Here is a 14785-nt window from a genome sequence, read left to right on the forward strand (position 1 = left end):
TTACTGTTCAGCAGCCCTGAGCCCTCACAGATTGAGCCAGAATGCCCTTTCAAAGTCTGTGCAGGTGGAGGTTGGTATTAGGCCCTGTACCTTAGCAGAGCAGAGGTGTCCATTGAGTCTGCCTTCACATGGCTGCATCTGTCTCTTTTCGTCATGTGTTTCCGAAGTGAAAATGACTCCGTTGTTTTTGTTCTGTCAAAACACAACACCTTGTGTACCATGGTGTTTACATGACAGCTTAAGTAACCAGATGGTGAACTAAACATCTGATCCCGCCAGACAGGCCTGGCTGCAGCCTGAATTCAATCTGCAGATCTTTGTTTTAGTGTTTCAGCATGCGTGAGAGTGTCTAAAGGAGAGAGGAGACCTGAGGAAATGATGGGTGCTGAGGGAAGATAGTAATGGTATAAAACAACTGCTATAATTTATTCACATCCCTAAAACCCATATCCCATCTGGGTCCCTGTGGGTTCATCTCCAACTGTGTCAGAACACACTCTGAGCTTTATTATGCATTCATTTATTACATTTGTTGTACAGAAAGTTTATGGCTTACACAGACACAAGATGTCCCCTCTTTTCTCAAAGAAATTATTCAGTAAACTCCAAACAGAAACAGCAGAAAAATCCCACACAGTCACAGTGAAAACACAGAACATTACTCGGGGCTAAAGACCTAGTTCTCCCTCAACTGTAATCCACATTAAGTAAAATGCTGAATTCGTCCCACCTCTGCTGCCTCTAAAAGTCTGTAAAATGGCAATGTAATTTGAATCATGCTGTGTACAAACAGATTCGACAAAAAGAGTTCATGTTTAACCGGCATGAAAAAGCTAACTTCAATCCTGTTGTGCCGTAAAGGGAAGCAGTGCTTCTGTGCTTCGGGTTATGAATACTTTCTGGATATAAATGGGAAGTAAAAACCTGTGAGAATGAAAATGTGTTGGATAGAAAGTCTGGTTATTACAGTTCTTACATAACTTCTTTATTTCTGTCATCACCATTTCAATATCTTAAATCCTGATTGAAACACAAAGGCCCAGGATATAGCCATATCCTTGCAAATCCACATAAATCATATTAATTATGTCTGAGCTTTAACATTGTCTGTTATGCTTGAGTTTCATCCAGGAGCTGGCGAAGCTCAGCTGTATCAAGGTGGGAGAAAGCAAGAGTGTTTTTAAGGATCTCTTTGTATCCGTCAAGTTCGTCTCCAAACTCCTGAGGATTTAAATTTCTCTGTCAACTCCAACCCTTAAAGGAGCAATTCACCCCTGGAAAAAGCCGCTGTCAGTCAAAGCTGCTGTTCTCTGTAATCGATAGAAGCAATAATATTTGAACTTGGCCCCATAGCTGTGGAGAAAGTTGTACAAACAGCTCGTGGTTTCGCCCATTCAACATTCCTACAACACCCAGCGTGCATTGCGCCCCTCCCTCTGAAAGGAACAGCCCAGTGAGAGACGCTGGAGTGAAATACTACCGTGTCGCTGCAGGCAACGGCTCAGAGTGGTACCGAATCAGAAATACACCGAGAATAAACCGGTGGGTCCTCTAAAAAAATCTTCAGGTCTGCAGTCTACATTTCAAACCTGACGATTTTGAACAACACATGACATTGGAGGCTGGTGTCCTAGATTGAGGAAGTGTAGTTTAGCAAACTCCCTGGCCTCCGCCAGATGACGCATTTTATGTAGTCTGGTGGAGGTTTCCAGGGCCCATTAGAGAAGCGGATATCGTCCTCCAAAGGCACAGAGCAAAATTGCTTTTTTTTTCTCTACCATAATGGCATTAGCTCCCCATAACAGCATGATAGGACTGAGGGTGAAAATCAGCGAACTGGCCCTTTAATGTTTGCTGTGGACCCCAACTGATTCAACAACATTCAGAAATTATAAAGTCAACTTTTAACATAAGAAACACCTACATACTGGTGGTTCACTATTTCTTCATCTATGAAGATCTCCATCCTCTCTGACGCTGTTGTGAATCAAACTTGTCTTCACCTGTTCTGCCCATTGATTGTGCTCAAATAAGGTTTTCTCAACTGTGATTGTTTCTTCACCTTCCCCCGCAGTGGTGACGTGTCCCACACCTCCGTCTATTCCCAACGGCCTCCTGGAGGGCTCAGTCTTGGAGTGGGGTACCAGCATCAGCTACAGCTGCCTACCTGGCTATGAGCTGTCCTTCCCTGCTGTGCTCACCTGCACAGGAAATGGAACATGGAACGGAGACCTGCCTCAGTGTTTGCGTAAGTCACCATTTCATACCTCTTTATAATTATATGGATAATTATAGATTGCTTGAGGAAGTTTCTCTGAAAGAGTCTATGTGATATTTCTCTTGCTGTCTGAGAGACGGTTATTTGCGAGCTAAATTAAGTCTTTTCGCTTGATGCAGATTTTTAAAACATTATAAAGCATGTGAAATGTTGGATTCATAATTAAAACATCACATCATGTAGCTTCTCCTCATGAATTCATATTCTATCCTATGGAAGTAAAAAATTAATATTGCACCTTGGGTCATGCATTCAGACTGAAATTGCCATGGTTCCCGCTGAGTGTGGAATTAAATAATGATGCATCTAATAAGGAAGTCAGGCAAAGTCATAACATTGTTTTAATTTATTAGGGGAAGTTGTGAAATACCAGGTAATTTCTTAAATGGGTCTCTTAACAGAAATAAACCCTGCATGTTACTCTCTCTTACATGCAGCTCCTGGTATGATTTATAGAAAACTATTTTTTCTCTCTGTGGCAATCACCTTCTACCACTTTCCTGCTCCTACAGAGGTTATCTCGCATTAATGAAATTAGTGAAGGTCATGAATAAGTCATGGGGTTTAACATCAGGGCCTGGGTGGAGACGCTGAATTACGATACAAATAGAGCAAGTCTTGCAGAGATGCACAACAGGGATTATTAGTGCTCTTCCTGCTTGTAGAGTCAAGGTCTTTTCTTCACAAGCACTGATTTATACTTAATCCTAAAAGCACCTTCAGTGGTTACTGAAAAGCAAAACGGAGCACTGCTGAGCATGAGAAGAGCATTGTATCCTACTTGTTCATACACTACACAGATGAATATTTCACTGTTCGTGCATCAAATGGAACCTTCCATTTACATTTTGATGAAATGAAGAGTGAATTGACCCCTAGCCCTGGAGTCAAAGCTACAATGTCACTGATGAAGAAGATGATCCGAGGGGAACCACAAGAGGAGAGTCTCATTCTCTTCTCCACATTAAGACCTTCTTAGAATCATCTTTGAAAGCATAATAATAACCCCTGGGATGCATGACTGCTCAAGAGCGTCTCGCTGTCATCAGAGTCATTCTTGCATTATATCAGTCAGACAGAAATGAAATCTCAAGTAGGGTAAAGTACTCGCACGTTTGTTTCTCTCTGAGCGCTTGTCACTTCTAAGTTGAATGAAAACAAATGGCAAAGAAATATTAATGCGCAACACTCGAGGCGCTGAAAGATGATCTGTTTGTATTTTTTTTTACTTCTGTGAAGCACTAAAAACATCTCTTAAACGGGTGCATATAGGCACCGCTTTAGTTTTGTAGAATTGCTACATTATGCATGCCATTGATCGATTATTTGAGCCTTCTGTACAGGGGATCGCTGCTTTCAGACGACTGCATGCATTAATTGTGCAGAAAGTAACTGCACTGTGATGATTGCTGGCCTCAGGCAGGAGCTTGTGAATTGAAGAGAAAATAGATAGTTAATAGCATTTTAGGAACACGTGTTGGATCATAACCAAAATAAACTGCCTGGCACCCCTGAGCCTATTTAAAAAGCAACCTTATTCACTTCTGTGTTCTTTTGTAATTTATGCTAATGGCAGAATTTGGTGCTTGTGGCTGTATGCAGTCAGGCGAACACGGTCCCATTTGGGTATTTAGCATCTGAATTCCAGCTGACAGACGGCCTCTGTTTGTGACCATGCAACTAGAAGAACAGTACCTCGTGCGGCCATTTGCTCGTCTAAATGGCCACACTGCAGTCGTTCACTGTCATCATGTACGTCGAAGTAGACACTGCTGTCTGATTTATACGCTGCTTAAACGTGAAGGATTGCAGTGGTCGGTTATGACCAGATATTTGCTTTCGCCAACTAAGTGACCAACTGTCTGTTTTATCGAGGTGCACTGATGTATCCTCGCTCTGGTCCTGAGATTTTTTGATGGGTAGAAAATGTCATCTGGACATAAAATGGATATTGTCCCACGTGGTAAATGTACCATGTCTATTTGCTGTCTGCTGAAATTATGACGGCCAGAGTCATCCCTCAACATACTAAAATCATTTTTCCACATCAGCAGCTCAAAAACAACAACTGCAGAAATGTGAGCGAGTAACCTTTATGCCCCATGATGTAACCGCGCCGTTTATTGTGTCTCTGCAGAGAATTGTTTTTGATGTTGTAATTACATTTAATAGCTCCATTACTAACGCCCTAGAACACAGGGTGCAACTCTGCTGCAAAATTGACACAAATTTAGAGGCATGCACTATAAAAATCATTCAGTGTGATCAATAACCAGCTTATGTAAAGAACCTGAGTCTCCCAAACATGCTGTTAAAGCTAGCTTTCTGCTACAGTACTAGAACTGGAAGCAAGTGTGCGATAAATCACTGAGGTTTACTGAGAAATAAATGAGTCTAGAAGAGGAAACAATGGGGAGGAAAGTGCTGATCATATTTGGTGTAGAAAGGGCTATTATCTATGCATTAAAATGTCAGCACAGAAATCTCTACAGCAGTCTTTTAGGCGCTGGTCCTTATAAATAGCAACGTCATTCTGAAGAGGAAACCTTTAGTTGTGTCAGAGTTAACTGTTCTATCCCACTGGCCTGTACTTTACGTACATGCTTTACACTTAACCAACATTTGTCATGTATCTGTGCATTAGATGCAGCTACTAAGATACTCTAAGCATTAGTTAATACATAATCTCTATTTACCGATTCTACATACGTAGACTCTGTTGTCAGGGACGTGGATTTCCGGGATGGTAAGTGTTCTGGTTTCCATTTGTACAATGCTTGTTGTCTGAGCAATATTGACCAATCCCATATCAGCAGGCTGCAGCGTATACAGGAAGCACAGTCCGTCTGGAGAGCAAAAGCAGGCAGAACTTAATGCGCCGTTATGACATCCGGCTCCCATCAGCTGCTATCTGACAATGATTTAGCTTCTTATTAATCTCTGTAAACAGATATCTGCATGCTAACAGCTAACAATCTGTTCTAGATCCAAAAATCAACTTAAGACAAATTCCCCTGACGCTGTGTCAGAAAGCCTTTCAGCGTTTAGATTTCCCGACTTCCTTGAATGCTGCAGAAACGATCAATCTGACCTCCGTTCAACGAACGAGCATTTTAAACATGTTTTCTCCTCTTGTGGACAGACCTGGCAAAGCTTCATTTTGACATTTTACAAATCTGCATCATGACGTTGAAATTTCGGCAAACTTTTTCTGTGAACAATGCAGCATGCGGAAAAGGAAGTCTTGTCGTTTATCGCTAACAGCTGGCTAAACCGGCCGACATGTATCGTCGTCTTCAGATTATAGCCAATGAGATCCGATATTGGTCAATACGTTGCTCTACTTGTAGGGGATATTTCCCATTTACACAAAATTATGAGTTTAGCCGTGGGATTAATTCGATTCCTTTTGGCTCCATCATAAACAAAAATGTAACATGGCTTATATTGAGCTTGCAGTACTGTAGACTTTAGAAATATGATTGCATTTCATACTCAGCATTTTTAGGTGTAACATAGCTCAGCAATAGTGCAGCAGATTCAATGGATCTGCGAAAGGAAACCTGTCCTTCTTTCAGCATTTGCAGCCAAACAGCATTTCGATGTATATTCATGTCCCCTTTTACAACACATGGGAAACACGGCGCAGGCAGCAACATTCAGAGTCAGGGAATGCTCGTTCATGTGTCTGCAGGGATGTGACTGTGATCCCAACTTTGAATCTGGCCTCTGCATACTGATGACTTCAAAGCATTGATAATTCATCAAGGAAGAGGAGAGGCTGAGCGAGAGAGAGAGAGAGAGAGAGAGAGAGAAAAAGTTTAACTAGTCTCTCTCTCTACCTCACTCATCCACCTACACACACACACACAGGCACATTAAAGATGCTGAGCTTGGCTTGGCCTGGGGCCATTTCTCTTATATATCCATAAAGCAGTACATTATTTCCCTGCGGCTTGAGGCTTATGACTGATGTGCATGTCACCTGTTAGGCAGTGTTGTCAACCCTCAAAAAAAATGTAAAAAAGGTGCCATCTGAATACTAAGTCTTCGAAAATCATTTGAAAAGAGACAAGAATGGTTTGTAGATGCAGTCAGATATTTACATCTTTATTTGTTGTCCTATCAAACACGATCAAACTGTTGGGGGCTGGGGGCTTGAAAGTAACAATGCATGGTTTTCAGACGGTACCTACAGTAGAGACAAACATATTTTCCAGGAGAAGAGACGTCTCTGAATACAAGGATTTGTTTCTGAGATAAGAGTATTTGCAGTAATGGCTTTATTCAGCCATTCCTGCATGGGCTGGATTCTAATCTCTTTTACTAGATATCCATTATGTCAGGGATTGGCTGTAGGAAGCCCCTGTTGGTTTCTGACTTCTAGGAAGAGAGCAAGCGAGAACTTATCTCTGTCTCCAGACCTCCACGCAGCAGCACATGTCAGGTCTGCAGAAGCAGCCTGCCTGATTATTGGCTTGATCCCACAGAGCTCTGGCTGCGTGACAGAATGCTGTTACTCTTGCCTCGCCTCTGCTCCCTCACACATCGAGCATTTCTGAACCTCCCACGGCTAATAAGTGACTTTCACTCACCAGTATTGTTAGAGGAATGATGGGTGTGTATATACAGTAATGGTGGATAGAAATGTGCATTGGCGTACTGTAAAATGGCTGACTTCTCTCGCCATCAAGCCCACTGAGCCTAAATTATTCCAGTCAATTTGATTTGATGCCTATAAGCAATAAATTGAAGAGGGGAGCCGTGATATTCCAACGAGCTTCATCTGCTGGGGCTGAGGCTGGAGTCCCATTAAAGAGGCGATATCATACAAGAGCAACAGCGGCAGCAGATGGCTCCAGTTGTTTCAACCTCAAGGCCCTGTCAGACAATTTAATATTTCACTTGCTAATTATTTTTGATCTAAACTTGAGCGCCGTGCCCTCCCTCTCTCTCTTTTTGCTTCCAAGATGAATACTCGTGTACCTACTGTAGAAACTCACCAGCAAGTTTGATCGCTGGAAACAAAAATGTGTTCAGTCAGAGCGCTTCGTTCTGAGAAGACAGTGCATCTGCCCACATGCAATAAAAAATGGCCAAAGGCATTAGTGAAACAAGTATAATGTCAGTGCGATTTGAATAATTTTATCCGTGAAGACTTTCTAAATAATGTAGAAAATCATTTTACAGTCAAGTTAATCTGAATAAAAAGCTCATCTAACAGAGAAGAAAGCAGCAATAGGAAACAACTGTCGAGCTCCACATCATGGTCTGATCTTGAAAAGGGTACAGCCGCACTCCATGCTGCTTATTATGTCTGAATGAAATGTTGAACAATCTACTCAGAGCTGCATTAGATTGAAACACTGCTGCAGGATTTCTTGTGTGTAATTAGGTTAAAACGGATGAACTGTAAAATATGGCAGTTCATCAACGCTGACATGAAGTGGAGGGAAGGTGTAACACTGTTGAACACGTGCAGGAAAAATGCGTACAATCTGTGTTGGATTCGTTGGCCTTCAGCTCATCTCATCAGCAATATTCCACATTTCTGCCTCTGCAGCCAAGTTCTGCGGAGACCCCAGCACGCCTGCCAAAGGACGCAGAGAAGGGCGCAGTTTCATCTTCAATTCTGAGGTGACGTTCAGCTGCAATGTCCCCTATGTGCTGGTGGGATCAACAACACGTATGTGCCAGGATGACGGCAGCTGGGGCGGATCTCAGCCTCGATGTATAGGTACTGAATCTTTATCTTTAATTCATAAAATATTGTGGGTGCCATTCAGTCAGCTTTTATTTCTCTGATTTGCCATGCAATTCCATTATTTATCACTGAATAATGGCATCCCGGGGTTTACTTTTCTGCATGAAAGACGAGAGCAAAATGTGAAGGTTGACATAACAAGGGAAGTTAAATGAAATTGTGTGGCAGGTATTTCTGTCGTCAAAAATGAAAGAAAAACACAAAGCATCTGATTTAATTACAAATGATCAATCTCTGCCGGTTCTGCAGCTTAACATAAACAACAAAACACAGTTGAAGGTGAGCTAGAATCAGTGGATTGCCATCTGGCACTGATGTAAAACTAAATCACGAGAATGAAATGCATTATTTATCTTGTTACCTTAGGGCCAATGCTTGATATTTGCAGCCCAGTGTTGCTGGAAATATTAAGTGCATCAGAAGCGTGTTATCAAATGGATTTGTCTTAATTTGAATTCTGTCTCAGCAATGATTAAGAGTCTGAAACTCTTTATTCCTCAAACATTTAAAAAGCCAAGGAATTCACAGTGAGAGAGACTAAAGATGGCAGGGTAATTCTGCTCGTGTTACCACGCCGCTTCAGTAATTGTCCTCTGGTACACGGTACACCAGAGAGAAATTGCTTCGTCATTATCAATGATTGCCCCTCTGTCATATTCTTTTTTTTTTTTTGGCGCTCCTGCAATTCCACTGCTCATCTCGACAATGATTTCTTGTTCCAGAGCCTACGAGAACCACTTGTGAAAATCCAGGGACACCTGAGCACGGCTTCATGAATTACACAACAGGCTTTAAGGTAAAATGAGCAACACCTGCAACGGACACATTTTATAAATGGATGGTGTCGTGTTCCTTAAATCTGAAGGGGAAAGTGTGCCAGGAAATGTATTTCAAACAGGAGCATAAAAATGACCTTTCTAGTTGGAGACAGGTTTATTTAATGGGTGTGGAACATAAAAACTAGCAAAGTAGCACAACACATTTGATTTCTCACATATACTAAACTATAAAGTGTGATATACTTCCATTACTTAATTCAGCTCGACAACAAATCTCCAAGTGATCGATATTTGGAGCAGCCTTAGGCAGAGGTAGATGTGTGTTAACAAGAAGTGTGTTACCTGTGCCTAGTCCTCTTTGAAATCAGCAGATACCAATGAATGTCCCAGCTACAGTCATTTATTCCTTTGGATGATGTTATGTGGATGCAAGGATGAAGCAAGGATGTGTGCAGAAGAAACCACTGTGAATGTGTAAAGACATGGTGCATATCTACATCTATACTAATGTGCACTATTTGCAGTTTGAGCCTGTGTGTAAAATGAATATTGCTAAAATGCATCGCAGTGTAAAAGACTGATATCGTGACCATTGGTGTGTGCTCCTTAGCTCCCTCGAGATGCTTTCAGCCAGTGTACTTCATTTTATTTCCTCCCTGTTGCTTTTAAAGTGTCACTTACAAGTTAAGTGCAAACTATTTCTCCCCAACGTTCAGCGGAATTTCTTATATGAAATTTGTCCCACATGAAAGAAGCAGAAGCAGCTCATTATTTGGATCACTGCTTGTAATAGCTGTAGTCTTGCATTTTCTGCATTACTGAACAATTTTAGCAACATGTTGACAGCAGCAAATGGGAAAGTTCAGTGACGACACCGCCTTTAAACGGTCGACTGGGGCGGCGGCTGAAAATAAGTTATTTATAAAGATAACAGAAAAGTTCTGAGCTTCATATCTTTACCAAGAAGTCAGCTCCGTCACTTTCTAATGTCTGCACACGAACATGGACCATCGCCTCTAGGAATAGCCTCCATCTGCCTCCACACGCTACAGATAATCATTAAAACAGGAAAAAAAACTTCAGTGTGCAGTATTTTTTCCCAGCTCTTTAGATTTGATGCTCGGAGCCTATTGGCATTTGCATCAGTGTATCGACTCCCTCCACTTTGTGTGCTGTCTGTTTGTGGCCAGGTGGGCAGCAGAGTGGATTTCCAGTGCCAACAGGGACACCTACTGCAGGGCTCCACCACCCGGGTCTGTTTGCCAGATCTTACCTGGACCGGCACCCAGCCTACCTGTATTCGTGAGTGATTTTTCGCCATGCTCTCACTCGCTTTATCTTTATATCACCCTGTCTTTGTTTTTCACGTCCCCTTCTGGCACCTTGTCTCTGTTTATCTGCATAGCTGGCGTCAGAGACTATCTATTCTTTTTCCGTTTCTCTCTCTACCTCTCTCTCTGTGTCGCTGTCCACCTCAAGTACATTTTCTCTCATTCGCATGACCCTGCCCTGACTTTTGACCTCCCAGTAGATTGCAGTTTGCGCCTCAATCAACCCGGCCACCCCAGTCATTCTGAGAGAGAGCTGTTTACCGTGATTACTGTCATTGTGTTTAAACCACCAGAGCTGTCGAACCACACCAAACCACAGCTGTACACTTTCTCCCAGACTCTTTAAAAAGCAGAGTGCTTTTCTTTAACTTGTGATGTAATCCAGTATTTCAGGGTCATCTATTCCAGAGTATTTCATGGAACTATTCCCAATTCAAATCTCACTACAGTCTGCCATTTACTACAGTCGAGTTGTGTGATGTTCGGGGGATTCAAAAGATATTTTGTAATCTTGATTTCATAACTACCCCAAGTTGTAACACCCACTTGAATTTCCTGGAGACATTCGTGCTGAGAGAGCAGAAAATTTGTAATACCTACCCTTAATTCTCTGCCAGATGTACTCTGCAGCAGGGCTTTATGTTTGTGTGTGCGCGTGTGTGAATGTTTAGAGGGAGGAGGGGAAGTTTTAAAGGGATTTTGTAACCCTTGAATATGTGCGTCATGCCGTCTTTTTATTATGCCTTCACTCTGAAGCCAGTTTATTAGGTTCATGTAGCTTAAACTAAAGCAGTTACTTAGAGCATCATTACTTTAAATCCCACGTCCATGACGGTAATCATGTTCCGTTGTTGTTTGACAGCTGTTGATTAATCTAAAGTGACATTGTGGAGGCTGTAGTTAGTTTTGCTGTTAATTTACATCAGAATATACTGTGAGGTGTTTCTAATATTCACCTTCATTGAAAATAATGGGTTGAATTCATGGGTTTGCAGGCACAGATCATTTATCTATTGAACGCATTTATGAAAATACTTTTTAAAAGCTGCTACATAAGATATTACGACGGAGTGTTAGGGCCACATTGAGGGGAAAAAAGTCATAATGTTACGAGAATACAGTCGTAATGTTAGGCTATGTTAGCCTGTATCTTATTTTGAAGGGTAACATCAGAAGAGCAGCCAGCTGCCTGCACTAAAATGACTAAGATCACAAGTCATTTTCAAATAAAATCACTTTTCAGAGTCCTGGTAGTTATGACAAAGTGGTGCTGATGTTCCGAAAGATTAAGTATTTAGTATTTGTGAAACATATACTAATGTATTGATTTATACAGTAGCTGTTTAGTGTGCTTGTGCATTACTAGGCAGGAGATCATCGCGAGGTACATGTATGCTATGCTTCCATGCTACTGGGTGTGCTCAATGAATACAGCTCCGGCTAAAGTTGTGTTAAGCCTCAGGTGCAATCATTTACAAGCATTACGATTTTATTCTCATAAAATATCAACTAATACTACGACTTAATTCTTGTAATATTACGATTTTATTCTCATAATCTCTATTTTTTTCCTTTAATATGGCCCTAAAACTCTGTCGTAAAATATAATACATTTAGCGAAAAAAACACAATGTACTTATCTTATATAATTCATGGACTTTATTTTCAAATAAAAAGTTTTAAAACTGAATTCTTTTACAGCTGACTGCAGAGAACAATCCAAAAACCCTCCTGACTAAACTCGTGTCACCTGCCAGCGCCTCGGCCTTCCCTGCTCCACATGTGTCTTCAAATGTTAGACCCTGTCACTCGCCTTTCTAAGAAATGATTCAGGAGGCTGAACATCCTCTGCCCTCTAATAGCATTTATTGCTAGCATGGTGACAGGTCCCCTAAAAAACGAGCAGTCAGAGTAAGTTTAAGTCAACAGAATTATAAGTTAAAGCTCCAGCAAACTCCTCAAACTGGCACTTTTGTTATTACCACAGAGTTGACATTTTCTCTCCAGAAAGTTTTGACTGCTGTGTCAGGTGTGGAGGTATATCTGCATGCAGATAAATGACTGATACAAAGTGGATCATACACAGTCTTCTCCCCTCTCCTCCATGCATGCACTGCTGTCAAAGTTTCTGAAGGTGATCGCATGATCCTGTGTGGGACACACGTTTTCATGGAGGAAAAGGAAAATACTTAAACATGAAATATAAACCACTAAGCAAGAAGATAAACTTAAATCTTTACAATTAATTTTCTTAAAGTGATAATCTGAAAGATTTTCATTTACATAAATGTCTGTTAAGTCACTATCTATGCCCGAATGAGGTAACACAATGGTGATTGAGCCTATGGCCGACTGATGAAAGATCACAAGTGGCGCCCAGTTAGTGACACGTTTTCCATCACCCAGCAGTGGTTGGTCTGCCAGAGAGGGTAGGCGGAGCTAAGCGGCTGCTTTTCCGGTCTCTGCAAGTGTTGCGAGTAAACAGTAATCTACTATGGCTGAACAGACAAAGAAAAGATCGATGGCTACAGATACAACTTCAACAATAAGTGAAAATCGATTCAGACGAAGGCAGTCTAAAAAGGAAAGCGACCGTCAGCGAGGAAAATCAAGAGTTACAACCGGAGCCAAATAATAATCTTACTTCATTATTATGGAAATGCAATTCAATGCTTTTTGAAAGGTCATACTAATTTTATCACCAGCATCTTAGCGTGCTGCTGCTGGGCAAAGCAGAGACACAAGCTGAGAGCAGCTGAGTCAATCAATTGGCAAATCTAATCTTTACTGATCATCAACAATGCTTGGTAAGTGCCATGTGACAAGCTTAATTATGATCATCAGAACTGTAGAGTGAGGGTTAAAGAGCAGCTCCAGTCATGCTTTAAGACATATATCAGACACAATTTATTATTTCAAGCAGATCATTTTATGTTTTTTTCTGCAAAATACGTTTAACTACCTTGTAAAAATCCTCGAAAGGCATCTCCTCCTTTTCCCTCATTAAAAGTTCCCCAATCTGCGTAGTCCCCGCCCACTACCTGCTACGTTTCTCCTTTCGTAAAATTACAGTTGAAAACAAAACACGTCTCTGCCATCGTTTAGTGGCAACTTGTTGAAACTTAGCTCGCTTGAAATGTAGTAATCAGTAATAGTAACGTTAGTAGTCAGTAGTGAGTTTACAAAAATGACTAACGGTTACAGCTGGCTCGCGCATTGCCTAAGTGGTTGCCATAGGTTGCACATAATGATATGCATAGCGTCACCCCGTCCATTAACAGGATTGGCTCCTTAGGTTTGTGACGTCTTAAACCTGCCAATCTGAAAACGTGTCGTTCAGCCTGTCCTTGGTACACTGCAGTTTAAAGCAGACAGGCCCAGTCGTGGAGATGACTGCTGATGTTGTCCCTTATATGTCTTGTAGCACATGAAAAACACCACATGGAGATGTTTACAGGGTTAAACTCTTGATTTTTAAGGGGGCTTTAAAGGGTGCTAAGAACTGATGTCCATAAACTGATAAAAAGGATGTATGTTGGGGAACAGCAGTGCACAAAACATCACTTATATCTTGTTAGTTTTTGTAGAGTTTGTGTAATAGTTTTGGATTGAATGCAAAAACTTTTTAACTTCTACATTTAAAAAATTGAAAACATTTTAGATTTTCCTGTAACCATAAAGTGTTAAATAAAACCACAACCTATGTTTAGGCATGAAGTTTAACTTGCCAGTGTTTACTTGTTTAACTGTTAGTGTTACATTTAGTCCCAGTGAATGGCCTGGGACTTTCCAGTTTTCAACCTGTTTAGATTTGTATATAAAACTTTCCAGTAGCCGAATTTTCTTTCACAGAGGAAAACGTAAAATAACACATTTTATACCCTTTTCAAGTAACCGTGATGTTGTAAAGCCACCCACTGAAAAGGCAGTCTGACAGCCGGTCCGGATTTCATTCAGAGGCAAACGGCTTTGAGGCTTTTAACTTTCCTGACTCTCTCTGTTCAGCAGGTGCAGTCTGGTAGCCAGGTTTGTCTGTCTCTGCTGAGGGTTCAGCGTTTCAGGATTCTGCTCTCTGGCTCTGCTCCATCGCCTGTGGTGGTTTGAAAAATGTATTGATTTTCCTCTGCCCGCGTGCTGTCGTTGTTACTGCTGAAATTAAGCAGAGAAATGTATCTCTGATGGTCACCGGATACTAGCAGCCCAAACTTTTACAAATAAACTCTCAATTTCATCAAATGTGTCCTCCAGGTAACTTTAGTCTTTAAGTGATCATCTCAAAGATTTCAGTTTCGTTCTCTTTGCACCTATGGTGATAAACAGTAGTTGCGGAAGCACACTTCCCAGATATTCAGACAGTGTTGCATGTGTGACTTCCACGGTTGGCTCCGGTTGTAACTCTTGATTTTCCTCCATCTGAGCATCGAATTTGTTTCTTTTTCTTTGGATTTTCACTTATTTTTGAAGTTGTATCTGTAGTCATCGATCTTTTCTTTGTTTGTAGATTACTGTTTACTTTAATAATGAAGTAACATTATTATTTGGCCAGTCCATAATAATACTATATACTGCAAATGCAAAGGCTTTCATCAGTGGGCCATAGGCTCAACCATTGTTGTTACTTCATTCGGTGATA

The 14785-nt window shown here is 41.2% G+C and overlaps 1 protein-coding gene across 3 annotated transcripts in view; it reads left to right on the forward strand.

Moving 5' to 3' along the window:
* Nucleotides 1-14785, forward strand: part of LOC138583571 (CUB and sushi domain-containing protein 3-like) — a 231744-nt gene that overhangs the window by 202658 nt on the left and 14301 nt on the right. For all 3 annotated transcript variants that reach the window (XM_069655437.1, XM_069655438.1, XM_069655439.1), the window contains 4 exons: nucleotides 2075-2248; nucleotides 7842-8015; nucleotides 8765-8838; nucleotides 10012-10123. In XM_069655437.1, coding sequence (XP_069511538.1) covers nucleotides 2075-2248; nucleotides 7842-8015; nucleotides 8765-8838; nucleotides 10012-10123 — 534 coding nt within the window. The remainder of the gene's footprint in view (nucleotides 1-2074; nucleotides 2249-7841; nucleotides 8016-8764; nucleotides 8839-10011; nucleotides 10124-14785) is intronic.

This window comes from Semicossyphus pulcher, unplaced genomic scaffold (assembly GCF_022749685.1).
Source record: "Semicossyphus pulcher isolate SPU_LCO1_2020_fin unplaced genomic scaffold, fSemPul1.0.p SCAF_9, whole genome shotgun sequence".
Lineage (NCBI taxonomy): Eukaryota > Metazoa > Chordata > Actinopteri > Labriformes > Labridae > Semicossyphus > Semicossyphus pulcher.